At 42.9% G+C, this 15,189-nt stretch overlaps 2 protein-coding genes across 2 annotated transcripts; both read right to left on the bottom strand.

The window, feature by feature from the left end:
- Positions 1 to 2,793: 2,793 nt before the first annotated feature.
- On the bottom strand, positions 2,794 to 5,904 carry snapc2 (small nuclear RNA activating complex, polypeptide 2; the record flags this gene model as incomplete). Its single annotated transcript, XM_079215653.1, has 6 exons — positions 2,794 to 3,382; positions 3,858 to 3,946; positions 4,136 to 4,828; positions 5,106 to 5,238; positions 5,423 to 5,596; positions 5,689 to 5,904. The coding sequence occupies 6 exons, from the start codon at positions 5,902 to 5,904 to the stop codon at positions 3,068 to 3,070; spliced, it is 1,620 nt and encodes a 539-aa protein (XP_079071779.1). The 3' UTR covers positions 2,794 to 3,067.
- A 6,708-nt stretch (positions 5,905 to 12,612) lies between these two features.
- On the bottom strand, positions 12,613 to 14,781 carry vgf (VGF nerve growth factor inducible; the record flags this gene model as incomplete). Its single annotated transcript, XM_079215652.1, has 1 exon — positions 12,613 to 14,781. The coding sequence occupies one exon, from the start codon at positions 14,779 to 14,781 to the stop codon at positions 12,613 to 12,615; it is 2,169 nt and encodes a 722-aa protein (XP_079071778.1).
- Positions 14,782 to 15,189: the final 408 nt, after the last annotated feature.

Genomic DNA, 15,189 nt, shown 5'->3' with positions numbered 1-15,189 from the left:
GGTTTGGATGAAAATATTATAGTTGTACACTGTTTTCACCTCCAAATGGACATGTTAAATTCAGTTACAATAATCAGGTACTGGGATTTGGGAGCAAGACCAACTTTAAGATTCCAACCAATAGCACCATGTATCCATTTTTACTAACCATCAACTATCATAGCTTATTATTGTGGTATGACCCGCGACAAATTATGTTTGTAATTGAAACAGATATGTTGGTGAGTGAAAGTCTTCCATTGTACAAGCAGCCGCCGTTTTACCCGACGCGGTTCACTAAGTTGTCTCTGAAGCGGGCCGCACCTGTAGAGATGCTTCTCGGTGTTATTAGCCCCTTGCAGTATATGGTTATTCTATAATTAAAATAACTTTACTGGAAATAATGTAATTTGTATGTAACTGAAAATGTTCTATGCATATTTCTGTGCTCTGAATGCAGGACTGTATTAAAGTAATACTCTTACTTTAGTCAAATATCTGAATACTTCCACCATTTACTTGTTGTATAACTTATGTATTGTAACATAGGGATAACAAATATGTTTAACATTAAACAATATCAAAACTATCCATTTTACTGACTTTTCTTACGTATAAAACACAAAGACCAGATGATTTGAAGATGTGCTGTATGTTTCTGTTTCCCAGTAAGGTCAAGAACACGCCACTCTGTGCTGCCTAATCGTGACTAAGACGTTTTAGGGCCCCGACATAAAAGTTGCACAAGCCAAATGTTGTAAAGCAGTAGGAAAAAACTATTGCACCTGTACACTCCCTGTCAACTCTGCACGCCATCTCAGGCTATTATAATCATTATTGTCAACACAAGCTGAGTGTCATGGCAATGCCGCTCCTCCTCAAGTGCACCTTTATCTGTCAGGATCACTTGTTTCCCTATTGTCATCCGTTCACTGTTGATGAATTATCAAATAAATAATCATTAACAAATGGGAACTTTGATCAGGATATCTAAAGGACCTTGGTTCCTACACCACAACCTTTGACAATGATGTTATATTTTGAGTAATGAAGATACTGTGTAGTTATACGTCATAAATGCAGCCTAAAAGGATCAAAGGCTTTATTGCAGTAACTAAACCAACTTCTTTGTAGTGTATAATTGTAATAGTTTATTTTGGACTTGCACATGTATATATGATGTCTACGTGTACCTTACAATACTTAAAATGGATTATTGTTTATAAATATTTCAGGTATGCATGGGATGTATTGCACAGAGTCATTAGTCTGCTGTGGGCTCTATTGAAGAATGCCGTAGAAATTAACCAATGAGAGGCGACTGAGCCCAATGTGCTGGATTTAAAACCCCAGAGTAGTTTTTCTGTTTGAGGTCTTTGAGTCGAAGCCAGACAGGAAAGGTCTCTGGAAGCGGACGCTTAGACACCCTCAGCTGAGTAATATACACTGTGTCATCATTGAACTTTAATTAAAACCGTTTATTATAATTCATCGAATTCTGGACTTCTCTTCACACGAGCACTCAAAGTTTTTCAGAATACCGAAGAGTTTATGTTTTATCTGATACTTCACAGATCTGAATCTTAGACGTCATCGGTAAACGTGTGCAGCAGTAGTGCAGCTGTTTTCATGATCTTCACAGATCCAGTGCAAATTAGCATTGACATTAGCATTGGGTCCTGTAAGTGGCATCAACATCAGCTAGTCCACCATCTCTACTTTGAGATAACCTCCGGTCTGTCTCGATTGAAACTCCCGTGAAACTACAATGTTCAGGAGATGGACTACAAAAAAATGCATCTTAAATACTTTGTCCGTGTTCTTACAGTTTGTCATAACGACATGAACAACCCAGTTCATAGTCTTACTTTATTAACAAGGTTGGAATAGAAATTATGGAAGGAATATAAAAGTGAATGTCACAGAGAGTACAAAGCTACTAAACTGTCTTGTTGTTCTTGTTTCATACATGCTGAATTAAATACGCCACTAACAATGTCTCATATCCCTCTTTGTCATGGTTTATATATAGATTATAATCTGATCAAGAATATCATAAGAACAATAGTTTATGAAACACGACAAGTTAGGAACCTTCCTAAACAAAAAGGACTATTTGACCGCATCCCCAGCCTCCCGTCAAAGCCCAGCGCCTTTCTTCTTCAGCTAGAAGCACATTTGAAGTCCCTGAATGGCTTCTGCTGCCCTCTGCTGCACTGCAGTGCAAAGTATCACAGTTAAACCTCAACCCAGACAACCTGTTTGAGTTATTTTAATCTTCTTTTCCTGTACTCTATAGGGATTATGGCTAAAGGGTTCCAGGCTAGTAATCAATATAATCTATAATGGCTTTGGTCCCACAATCCCAATGAACTACGGTCATCTCTGTGCAACCTTTTCAGCTTCACGAGTAGCAAAACAATACTGATTGAAACATCTTAATTTGACAAAATATTTCTAAGAGCTGAAACTATTAGTCAATTAAATAATTAGTCAATTGACATCACATCGATTAGCAACTCTTTTGATAATAGAATAATCACTTTAGTTTGAGAAGCAGAAATGCAAAAAAGACACAGATCATAGCTAGGCAAATGTGAATATTACTGCATTTCTAAGATAGTAAATTGTAGATCTTTTGAACATTGTTCTGATAAATTGACATGCCTTTTTCAGTTTTTTTCTGACATTTTATAATTCAAACAATTAAAGAAAATGATCTACAGAGCAATAAACAGTATAAATAAACAATAACATTTTTTTATTGAAAAAGCCCAGTCAAGAATCTCCCTTTCAACAAAAAAGGACCTTTAACAAAATAAGCCAAACTTCTTAAAGCATCGGTGTTTAATGTCAATCAATAAAAGTAGCTGAACAAGAACTTTGTCGAAATAAAACTGAAATAAACTATCTGAACAACGAGTAAGTAAACGAGACGACGAACCAGACAAGTTTCAATACTCCAGATTCTGTTTCGATATTCAACCTCAGAGACAAACGATGACCAAATAATCCGTAAAGATAATGTACAATTATAGAACGTAGACATAACTAAAGCAAACTGCACGTTTTTGTTGTATATTTTGACCTATTTGCGCATCAACAGTTTCAGTGGCACCATAAAAGGGTTGAGGGCGGGGAAGAGGCCCATCTCATCCGCGTCCCCCAATGGCCCTGATTGGCCCGATGCGTTACTGCTCCTTGGCGATTGGTTTTCAGCTCCATCAGCCTGCAGTTTCTTCCCTCCGCTGGCCGTAGCATCACCGCCGGCAGCGCTCTGAGCAGCGGCACTCTGCTGATTGTTTGTTCTTTTGCCGTCTCGAGCACAGAGTCCATCCTTCAGCTCCTTAAACATTTCTCCCGCCATCTTGGAGTCAGCGGTGGATGAGAGACATTGGTACACCTGAAGGTAACGCAAAGTACAAAAGTGAGCAAACTCAAAGGGCGACTTCGTCTGCGTTCTTTGGCAGGTTTGTCAAGAGGAAAAGGCCACTCAGCCTTTAGCAAAAAGCAGTGACGTGTTCTACTTTCTCTACAGTCTGTACTATGATCTGGACTTTGGGGCTTGCCAGATATATTTTTTTAAATATCCATTTAATCTAATCAGGTCATGTTGTTTGGTGGGTCGGTTCAGCGTAGTCTGACGTAGTCTGTGTGACAGATAATAATGGGAGAAGTGGCGCTATCAGAGACTTCCTTTCACAATAACCTCCGTATCTAGATAAGAAAAGCCCCACTTGAGGTCGACAGAATGAAGCAGAGAGCGAACACGAGTCCGACGAGACCAGCTCCCCGCCCCGCTGACCTGTTACTGGTCCCATTGTCTCTCTGCTCTGCACCATCACAAAATGTCATCCTCTGCACTCACTTTACTGTACCTGGATCAGATGTTTGTGCAGTTTGTTGCAGTCCAGCAGGGGGAGCTCCTCTGGGAGAGACATCAACAGGTCCAACATGATGGCACTCTCTGGAGGACATTAGACAACTGGTTCATGTCAATGCAGCGGTACGGGAAACATTTGCAATGCTAAAAACAACAAAAATAAGTACAGAAACATGGACAGTCGCTGTATGTGTGATGGGGGCTGGGATTGTATTGTAGGTGGACAAAATTTATTATATTTTATGAATGAAGATAAGAAGATCTCTGACTCACCCATGGGGGTGAGATGACACAAGTCATCATTCGGCTGGTGGATGCCGCTCAAGTAGCGATAGATCCTCTCGAAGTCCACCACGCTCTTGACGCCGAACACCCTGGGACTGTCTTTAGTGGCATGCTTGTAGTTGCGACCAAAGTTGGCGTGGAATGCCGCGGCAGGGCTGGAGAGCGGGGGCTTCGAGGGGTCAGAAGAGGCGCCGGAGGACGGTGCCCTGCTGGGGACCGGAGTTTGGCCGCTGGCAGAGGAGGAGAGGGACGCGCGAGGACCGGATGAATCAGACTTTGATGTAGAGCCGGTGGAGACGGTGGTGGGGCTTTGCTCCGAGGGCTGCTGGGGAGTTTGGATTTGAGAGCTGCCAACACTCTGAGTCTTTACCACTGCTCCAGAGCCAGAACTGGGTGTGTCGTGTCCTGTAACTGGAGTTGCAGTCTGTGAGGTGGGTTGTGGCGATGTAGCAGGCGCGGCTAGTATTTTTGCTGCTGCACCCGGTTGGCAGGAGATGGTTGCAGACTGAGAGGAGGGGGTGCTAGCAGGTGAGGTTCTAGCTGTGGTAGAAAGCTGTTGCTGGGGTGGAGGTACTACGCCACTCATCACTTTAACCACTTGGCATGGTGCTGGGCCCATGGCTGGTCCTGGAGTCTTGAGTACCACGACAGGACGAGCTGCGTTGGTGCCAGGACGCGCAACTAAGATGGAGGAAATCTTACATTGTAAAAGCTGTAATATGCTCCTTCATCACAGTAACGTGGAGGAAAGTAGAAACACATCTGAGCACGAGTCAAAGAGATATAAACAGCTAAAGAGACTCAAAACAACCATAAACAGACATAAACAACCACACAGAGACTCAAAATAGACATACATAACAAAGAGACAACAAAGAGATGCAAATCTTACATCCATACATAGTGATCAGCAATATTTGAATACATTTGATAACACAGAGAAACTGGAGGTCCATACCTTTGACTGGCACCTGAGGCATTGGTCTGAAAGGGACGGTGCGACCGACAAGCTGGTCTGTGGGTGGTCTGTGGACCTGAGGGGGGTCACAGTACCTGAGGGTGCAAGGCTCTGTGGACGACACGATCAGCATCTGAGAAACACAGGGAGAAGTGGATAATGGCGGGAGGATCAGAACGACATGAGCCAAAGATGACTGAGTGTTATAAGTTGTATCACTACACTTTCATGATGTACATGAGAATCAGAAACCAGATAAGAGGACCGAGCTAACAGCCAACATGACGTATTGATAATCTCGGCTTGGAGTGCAGTACCTGAGAGAAAGCTGTGGAAATGGGTTCTTCGTGCGTTCCAGCAAGAGTAGAAGCCATGCTGGTCCACAACTCGATGGGCTTTCGGAACTTCTTCTCCTCCCATCTTTTCTTCTTCAGCTTGATGCTCGCCAAAGAGATCACACTGTTCTTTAAATATTCCACCACAGACTGGATCTAAAGGAAGGAAGGCAGGGACAGCCTTATTAACGCACAGACACACAGCTTCGAGCTGAAATGAAGGGTTGCTCAATGGATGAGTCGCGTACCTCTGGAATGGACCGAGTCGGGACGTGTTTCTTCAGGTAGTCGTAGTCGATGTCTCCGTTCCCTCCAGTGATCCTGTGAAGGGTCTTCAGGGCTTGCAGGAGGTTCTTCTGCTCGACTCGCTGCCACTGACAGGTCCCTTCTTCAGGCGCGGACTGTGGCGGTTCAGTGTTCAGGTTGCGATCTGGTTTATTTCGTTTGCGAGCGGGCGGCTTCATTTCGACTCACGTCGCAGACCCAAACCCAACTGGAGCTCAGATTAGTTGGTCCGTCTCTCACGAGTTACAAACTTTTATTTTAACGTCAAACTGAATTTGACACGTGTGTCGTCTGGCAGACTGAGCCCACCACTGCAAGAAGCCTGCCTGCTGCCTGTGTTCGGATCCACAACGACAACAATACGTTTTTCGATGCAATATTTTCAGAGTAAAAGCTCTCCCTCTGTCCCTCTATGGATTCGATTTAAAGTTTTAAAGTGCTGAAATAGAAAATAAAAAAGAGGTGTACAAAATATAAAGCAGCAAGTGTCCAAATATATTTGACAAAAATATGTAACGTGCAAAAAAAAAGAAACGGGACTGTCACTCGATGATGTACTTACTCACTTTAGATTGAAGGCAAGAGGTCTAACTGCTTCCGGGTTGCACTATTGCCGGCGTAGAGTAACATTTCGTCCTGATCTTTTTCTCCCAGGTATTGTTTACATTCCCCTATCGACACGCTTCATAACACACGTTATTTCGACTATGCTTATACAAAATATATTGCACTTACTTATAGCACTTTCTAGGTTGGCTTTCTTGTGAAAATTGTACTTTCTTGATTCTTGTTGTTCTGAGTTTGCACTCTCATGGTTGAATACACTTATTGTAAATCGCTTTGGATAAAAGCGTCAGCTAATGAAATCTAATGTAATGTCATGGACGATTAACGTTAGAGAAGCCAACAGTTTATTCTGGGAGATGAGCACACCAAATTGCATCAGTATTTGCTATATGGTTAATTAACAACTGTAATTCATTTGAATAATTACCAAAAGTGGTATGACATTGTTGTATGTTTTGTGAATACAATAATTACTAGTTAACGTATTTCATTATAGTTGAACAAAATAAATATATGGCCTCCTAGGAGACTGGAGCCTTAATCCAGCGCCTTAGACCGCTCGGCCACGCTACCAGTGAGACTTAGGGGTCGTAAATTAAATTGATAAAGACTGAATCAATGAAATTAGTTGAAGATTTTTTTTAATATAAGTGAACAAATATTACATACAGAAATGATGAAAAAATACACAAAGCAGGAAACTTACCAGATGCTGTTCATTAAAGACAAAGTCCATCCGCTCTCCTTAAAAAAAAAGGTTGTACAGTTTATGCAACAGGTGGCCATGCACTCCCACTGAGTGTGTACTGACACACTGATCAATCACAGCACACGTTAATGCTCATGCGGGCCAAAACAGATGCTAGAAGGCCTTCTCATATAGTTTAATCAGCTCTCGAGTCCATAGATAAACAGGCTGAAGGCAAGGCAACAGAGGAACACAGGAGCTGTGCAATGACAAAATAAGCTAATAGGGAAAAAATATTATAATACATGTAGTGCATTTGTGAAAAACAATTAAACTATAAAATAGCTATAACTTTGAATTATATAAATATATATATATATATACATACATATATATATATATATATATATATATATATACAAATTTAAAATTAAAATGTAAACTTTGTAATTCTGTTTAGGCCAGCAGAGAAGGCTTAGCAGGCCCTGACGGCCCGCCACTGATGTGTAAAGACTACTCCGACCGGACAAAAAAGGCAGCTCCCTTCCTCATTGATGAAGGAGCGATATTAGTTATATTAGTTTTAAAGGGAGAGAGTTCTTCCAGATTGCCAAGATCCGTTCTCACATCTTGATGACTTCCTGTACGAGCGTAATCGATTCTGCCGACAAGGAATCATTTCTGAGAGCTTCTCGAGCCGCGGACATTGATCACCACACGTCTCACAGACTGTATAGACTATCAGCCGCTGCATGCTGTGCTGTTCGTGTTAAGAAACTTATGGATGTGTTGAAAGCACTCATAATTATATGACAGTGTTATTAGTACACCATACATATCATTATTGTAGAACATGATTAAGGTGATTGTGATAAGAATACAGAGAATCATACCCAATTTCTTTTCACTGCTTCGATTGATTGAATTTCTGATTATGAATAATACATAGATACTGATCTGCCCATACACATATTCAAACTCCTAGTTATATGATAATCTACACCTACATGAATATACACATACATAGTACATGATACATACACACATGCAGTACGTATATCCTCATAAGTATATGTTTATTCATATACTACTGCCAGCAGGCATATTTAAATAAATATAATCTGATTGATTTGGGTGATGAAGCACTTAAAATTAGCCGATACATTTTCCCAGCACTGACGCATTAGCATCTAATATATTTGCGATGCTTATGCCTCGCAGCGGGGGCGGTGTTAAGCTGCGTTCACAGCTAAAACGTTGCAAAAACATTGTGAATTGTTTGCTGTGAATGCAGCATTAGACGTTTGCAATGATTAAGGTATTGACTTCCTCATATGCGTTCATGATCATCTCCTGCTTCTCAGCGGAGAAAAAAAAGAAGGTTCCTCTGAGTTTATTTGCCATTGTACTGTTAGAAGATCGTGGCGTCAGTGCTCAATTATTATCACTTCTGAAGAGGAACGGGCACGTGAATTTATCCAGATGACTGACGTCTGGTTAGAATTAACGAGACCGTTTCAGCACGGATCTGCCGTGGAGAAACCGAGTTAGCCTGATGTCAATCATCTCGCTAATTTAAGATGGATAATAGGACATTTACTCGACTTTGTTGAACCATGTACGAGAAATAGGGCCCAGGTGTCATCATCGAGATATCACAACCAGACATAGATGATATGTTAATACCAAGAGGAGATGAAGTTGCCAGCAGGTACTGCATGTTGCTTATTAGTATGTAAACATGGTGTAAGTGTTCTAATGAGGATGCTGCTTCCTGATTTCTATTGAGAAATTACACTCTCATGAATATGTTTGATCAGCTTCTTGCATGAATGTGCATGCTATACATATACTATACGTGTGTGTGTGTGTGTGTGTGTGTGTGTGTGTGTGTGTGTGTGTGTGTGTGTGTGTGTGTGTGTGTGTGTGTGTGTGTGTGTGTGTGTGTGGGATTTGGTAGCTCTGCAGTGACTGCATGATGATGTTGGTGGATGAGTCACCCAGTCTTCACCACGTGACATCATGAATCACCGCACCTCTCCATGGGCAGAGCTGCAACCATCAACCCGCTCCACTCCCTCCCTTATCTCATCCCTCTCTCCCTCCCTCCTCCCTGCCTCTGCCCAGCTCGTGCTACTTTTTCCTCACCCCGCCATCTCTCCTCTTCTCTGTTCCTCTACTCTCCTTCCTATTTATTCTCACCAGCAGCCTTTTCATTTGGATTTTCATTTTGGGTGCAGCCTTCAGTGCAGCCGTGTGTCTCAGCCTGACTAGTGCATGCCCCATCCCATTCCAGTAGGTCTTTTATTCCTGTGCATCTCTGTCACACACACCACCCAGTCAGTTCACACATCCGTCCATGTTGTTCTGAGGTTGAATTACTGAACCTCACTTGACAGCCTGTGGAAGTCCTCTCTATAGTTTCCTCAAACACACCCACTGTGTGGGTGTTAGCACATCCCTGCAGCCCACAATCACCACCTCCTGCTCTAACCTCTAATCACCCCCCTGAACACCCCCACCTCGGAGCAGCACGACGTATCAAAGCATGCCGAATCCTGTCTTTTGCTCCCTCCCACCTTTAATTACTCTCTGTGCTGTAATCGGCCCGAGGGGCTACATGGGGGATTATCATTCTTAACCCTAGATTTATTCATAAGGAGGAGAATGTGTAGTTTTCAGAATGCGCCAGACCGTGTCTGAAGCAGTTGTTGGCCTCATTCTGGTGACGGGGACATTGACAGTTGATCAATTGCCGGGTAACTAATGTGCCTGGCCCCCATGCCAATACAATGGAGCTAAATGGGATGTTGCTCATGATGCTCGCAGCTTTTACAAATGACTCCCCCTTCATGTTTTATCTCTACGCAACCTAAACCTGCTCAAATGTGATTGGTCAATACTACAAGGACTGCAAACCTTCCATCCATCCATTCATCCATCCAACCATCCATCCATGCTTCCATTCATCCATCCATCCATCCATCCACCCTTCTACACAATAACCCAATCATCCATCCAGCCACCTAATCCACACACAATTGACCATCATCCACCAAACCAACCATCCATCCATTGCTGTCTCCTCACACGCTCACATAAAAATCATCTCCGACCACAATGAAGCACTTTTGTAATAAAAATAGTTTTACTTTATTGTTTCTTTATGTGTAGCAAAAGTAGTCATTGACATGCGCATATTTACATCCAGCAAACGCATGTTTATTACGATGGTTACAACAAGGTACATCTAGAAAGACCATGGACAACACTCGCCGCATACACGACTCAAACTATGATTTTAAGGTACACCGACGTCATTGTTTCTGTCATTATTAGATTTTTTTAATACTTTTTTAATTGATGCTTGTACGTCTTCAAAGAAGCAGTTTTTAGATGCAAGTATACATAAACGTGCAGACACTGTACCCTCGCCTCTGGTCTGCCGCTTCATATCTCAGCCTCTTTTTTTTCTCCCCTTCTCTTTCTCAATCTGGGATTTCCGTCTTGAAAAAACAACAAACGATTAAAAATTACAAAAAGCTTTGTTTTAATTTCCATTTCAGTTCACTCTCTTTTTTTAATAATGGCCTCATGTTTACATTCTTTTTCAATTCAAGATTTTCGATGCCATGATTCTGTTTTGGCTTGACAACAAAGACGTTGAGATTTGCTCGTCCCTTAGCAACAGATGACCACATAGGTCAACAATACAGACAAACAAAAGAGCTACATCTGCTCTTGTTCCCAGTGACGCATTTGAAAGAGAGGTTAACGGGGAGAAAAAAATAAGTGTTTATTGATTACTGATTATCAGTAGCCATTTAAGCAAAGAGAGAAACTCTCAGCTGTTTTTTTTCGCACATTAAAAAATATTTCTTTTTACAATAACACTGCCATCCAATCCAAGCAGTAAACAAAATTGGTTCATCATGTTTTTTTTAAATTGTGACTTAAACCTGAATATGAGCGAACTGATCCAATCTCCAGTGGAATCAGTTCCAGAGAATCATTTCATTATCCCATCTGCTTCCATTACAAAAGTGATTACAGCCTTGATCTCGTGGATAATATAAAGTGGTACAAAAAAAGAAACATGAAGCGCAATGTTCGGGATGTCACAGTGGCATGTAAGGCAACCATTTTCAGCTCAGAATTCTCACCTACAAATGTATAAAATGTTTGAGCGATGGCATTTAGAAAATTCAATATTAATGTTAGGGTTAGTCAATTTTTACTTGCACATTTTTACAAATTGTTTTATCAATCAGCGGTTATCAATGACAGCAAAGTTGCTCCTTAATTGCTAAACTAGCCCATTGTGGCATTTTACTTTCCCTGGGCGAGCTAGCAATCTTTATTTTTGAGCCCTGTAATGATTAATGAGAAATACATGTTGAATCATAAAATCGCACTAATTTGACTTCATTGAGCTGAAGGGAACTTTGGGATTTAGGGTCACTTTGAGGCGCAATGACAAAACCATCGAGGGTATCTTTTTATAGGATAAGGCTGGTGATGGTCCAGATTAGAAAAATAAACTGAGTGCAGAAAGTAAAAAACACATTTATTGATATAGAATAAGATATAGAATAACACCAGCCTAAATTAAGTTAAAATGCACGCATTTTTTAAAAGAGCAGTATGTGTCTCCACCACTGCATCCTCCTCTGAAGGCGTCAAAAGAATGCTATAGAGTTTGATCAGGGTTTGGCACCATAGCAACAAGGTAATTGAAGTTATGCAAAAGGGTGAGTCATCTAAGCCATTATAGTGGTGGCAGTGGCTTCCAAAGCCCTTTGTATGAAATATGCTTTTTGCTGCATTATATTTATATAACGTGGTATGTGTACATAATGAGAAGGTTCTGTTCTGCTGAAATGTTTTGGCTGCATCTTCATACAAATACCACACAAAATGATACATTTGTATAAAAATGTATTCATTTCTTTAAAATGAGAAAGCGAATGGCTTCCGCACAAGGCCATTCTGAGAATATGCATGATTTTGATGTTATCTCTACGAGATGAAAGGTGAGTCTGTTGTGCACTATATGGACAAACGGTGGTCATTCCAGAAGGAATATGTTTATGAAATATAAAATATAATATACTATAATTCCCCTGCCTGAGGTAACCACACACATGTTCTCTTTGAGTTTAGACAGTAGAACTCCAAAAGCCTCGAAACGTTTACCAGCATTCATCGCTGCGTACGATCTGACTCTGAAAAAGATTTGTTCTTAAAGGTACAGGGAACAACATATTCAAGCGTCCTCGTTTGTTGGCATTGTAAAATGTCCAAATGGAGAATGTTGTCATGCTGGGATTTTGGATGAGAAGTCCGAGCATGATGCAGATCTTTGCTAACTGACCACGGACGTCCTGTGTCCCCTTCCACATGGAGGAGGAGTGTAGATGTGTATCGTTCATGTCCTTTTCCAATCAAAGGGACATATTATCCAGGCTAGCTCTGGAAAATAAAGTCATCCTTAATGTCCTTGTCCAAATCAAAACCAAACCAAATAGGAGAAAGGAACTTGTTACATATCTAAAACAAAATAAGATAATGAAGAAATACTGTTCTACCCATCTCTCGTCTTTTCCCATACTCTCGCTCCCTCATCCCCCTTTCAGGCCAACAGTGGTCTCTTCATGAGTATCTGCTGTATGTATTTCTCCAGATCGTCACGGTTGCTGCTCTCTGGCTGCTTTCTATCCACATAATAATCTTCATTTCTCGTCGCTGCGGGTGCCGCCGGGGCAGAGTAATAATACTTCTGCTGAGGCGGGATCACAGGCATTCGGAGAGGGGAGCGAAGTTTGGGGATGGGAACCGGCTGATACCGGTAGCCGGTGTAGTAAGGCCTCTGCTGGAGGACCGCAGGGGGGGTTCTCAGCCGGGGTTGGACCCAGCTGTGGTAACGACGCTTGGGGGGGAAAGAGTAGGTGTCGTCCACGGAATTCCCAAGGAAGTTGTTGAGGGTGAGAGCAGGTTTGTGGACGTAGTAACGGGGTTTGGGTCTTGGTGGAGGAGGGAAATAGATGGGGTAGTAGTCTGGGTACTGCTTTCTCTGGTAGTAGGACGGGTATGTGTAGGGGTACAAAGGGTAGCCACTCCAAACTGACTTGGGTGATTTGAGCCAGAGGTCCTGTTTGATTGACAGAGGCTTCTGAGGTTTGGGCCAATGGTTCTGATTGGCTAACAGAGGCTTGACAGGTTTGCTCCAGAGATCCTGTGACTTGGTTGGCGATTTCTCCCGTAACCATGTTTTGAGGAGATTGACAGCTGGGGATGGTTGCTTAGAGACGGGGAAGCTATTCTGACTGGTTGGAATCTGCGGTGCTGAGAAACCACTGGGTGACGAGAACTGGGATGATAGCATAGTTGAAGGTCGTTGCCAACGAGACGCCATCTCGGGCGGCACGTCTTTCTTCTTTTTCTTCTCCACATCGCTGATGATGTCCACCACGTCGTCTGCGGGGAGGTGGAGCTTGTTGGAGATCTCGATAAGCTTGTCGATGGTCTGGGGATCAATATCGTCCTCCTCTGCCACCTCCTGTTCCTCATTGGACCTCTTGTCCTCCGCGGCGTTTGACAGGGACGAGCTGTACTTCTTGTTCCCGTTGTTCTGCTTGACCATGTAGCGCAGCAGCATGTCCGAGGCGATGTCCGCCAGCTTCTCCTCCTCCATCTTGGCTCTCTGGGCCTCGGCCGCCTGCCTCCTCATCTCTTCCTGCTCTGCTTTGGCCCGAGCCTCCTCCTCCGCGGGACTCAACACCTCCTCGTCTTCTTCTTCTTCCTCCTCCTCCTCCTCCCGCTCATCCCCTTCCATCACTTGCTGCTCTGAAGGTTGCTGCAACTGTGCTGCATTACTGCCAGCATAGTTATTGTCCTCAAAGTCGTCCATAAAATTGCCTCCCCTGAACGTTGGGAAGTTCAGGCCTTTCTGCGTCTCCTCCTGCCATTTCAGTTTGTTCTTAGAAATGGCGAGGTCGTGGCCTTTGTTGATTGGTATGATATTGTTGTAGCTGCTGTAGCCTCTACTCTCTCTCTGGGTTTGCTCTGAATCTCTCTCCCTTTTCGTGACCGTGTTCAAACGAGGGAACTCCTTCATCATGGTCTCAAGGTTCTTTAGCTCCTCAGGGCTGATCTGCTCCTCCTCCTCGTTGCTGCCTTGTTGCGGGCCGTTCGGCCCCGGCTTGGGGGCAGCGCCCTGCCCGTTCTCCTCTCTTCCATCCAGACTAGCGGGCTGCCGCTCCGCTTGGACCTGGACCACCTGACTTGTGGTGCGACTGGTCACCTTTTCTGTCATCTTCTCTTCTTCTTCTCGAGCTTTCTGCCTCTCCTCTTCCTCCTCTCTTTCTCGCTTCTTCTGCTGCGTAGCCATCAGCAGCTCCAACTCCTGTCGTCCATCTCGGTCTCTGTCTGCCCCCTCCATTGTTCTCACTTCTCTGCTCGCTTCGTCGTCTTTAACCTCCCCCCTCTCAGCCTTCATTTCGTCTTCATCACGCTCCCCTCCCTCCGATCTTTGCTGTACTCGTGAGTGATTCAGTGCCTCCAGTAAAACTGCCGCTAGTGTTTTGGGATCCACATCTTTAAAGAGCTCTTCCTCTTCCTCTGCATCTTCTTTCTTCATTGATCGCGTCTCCTCATTCCTTCCAGGAGGAGCATCTCTGTATGAGATGTCGACATCTCCAGAGGTGTTTATCGGCTTGGAGATGGACAGATTGAAGAAGGAAGCCCCTGTCAAGAGGACTAGGAGGATAAGGGCACTTGAGGCATCGTGGTACCCAATCATGGTCACTCAGAAGAGGGCAGCGAGGGGGTCAGAAATGCCTGGAGGAGAGAGAAAAGCACAGAGTTACATCTTCAATTTAAATAACTCATTCAAAAAATCTCGACCTGCAATACAAAGTCATGATAAAAACAACAGTTCAGGAAAAAAAACGCTCAAAAAAAGTCTCAAATGTGTGATGCCATCAAGAAGATAAAAAAAACAGTCTGGAACTTCTCCATAGACAATAAATGGGAGACTGATTTTGTGTTTCCTTTTTTTTTTTCCCAAATGAGCTTTATTCTACTTTACTGTTTTTGGTTGTGAAACGAAAAATGTATGTACTAAGAACATTCCTCTGGGTGCTCTCAATGTTATCTAGAACATGTTTACCAAATGATTGTCAATGGAGCAGCTCCACACTTCATAGTT

This window comes from Taurulus bubalis, assembly GCF_910589615.1.
Source record: "Taurulus bubalis genome assembly, chromosome: 3".
Lineage (NCBI taxonomy): Eukaryota > Metazoa > Chordata > Actinopteri > Perciformes > Cottidae > Taurulus > Taurulus bubalis.
Note: the sequence above shows the minus strand (reverse complement) of the source record. Positions and strands in the feature narration are given on the sequence as shown.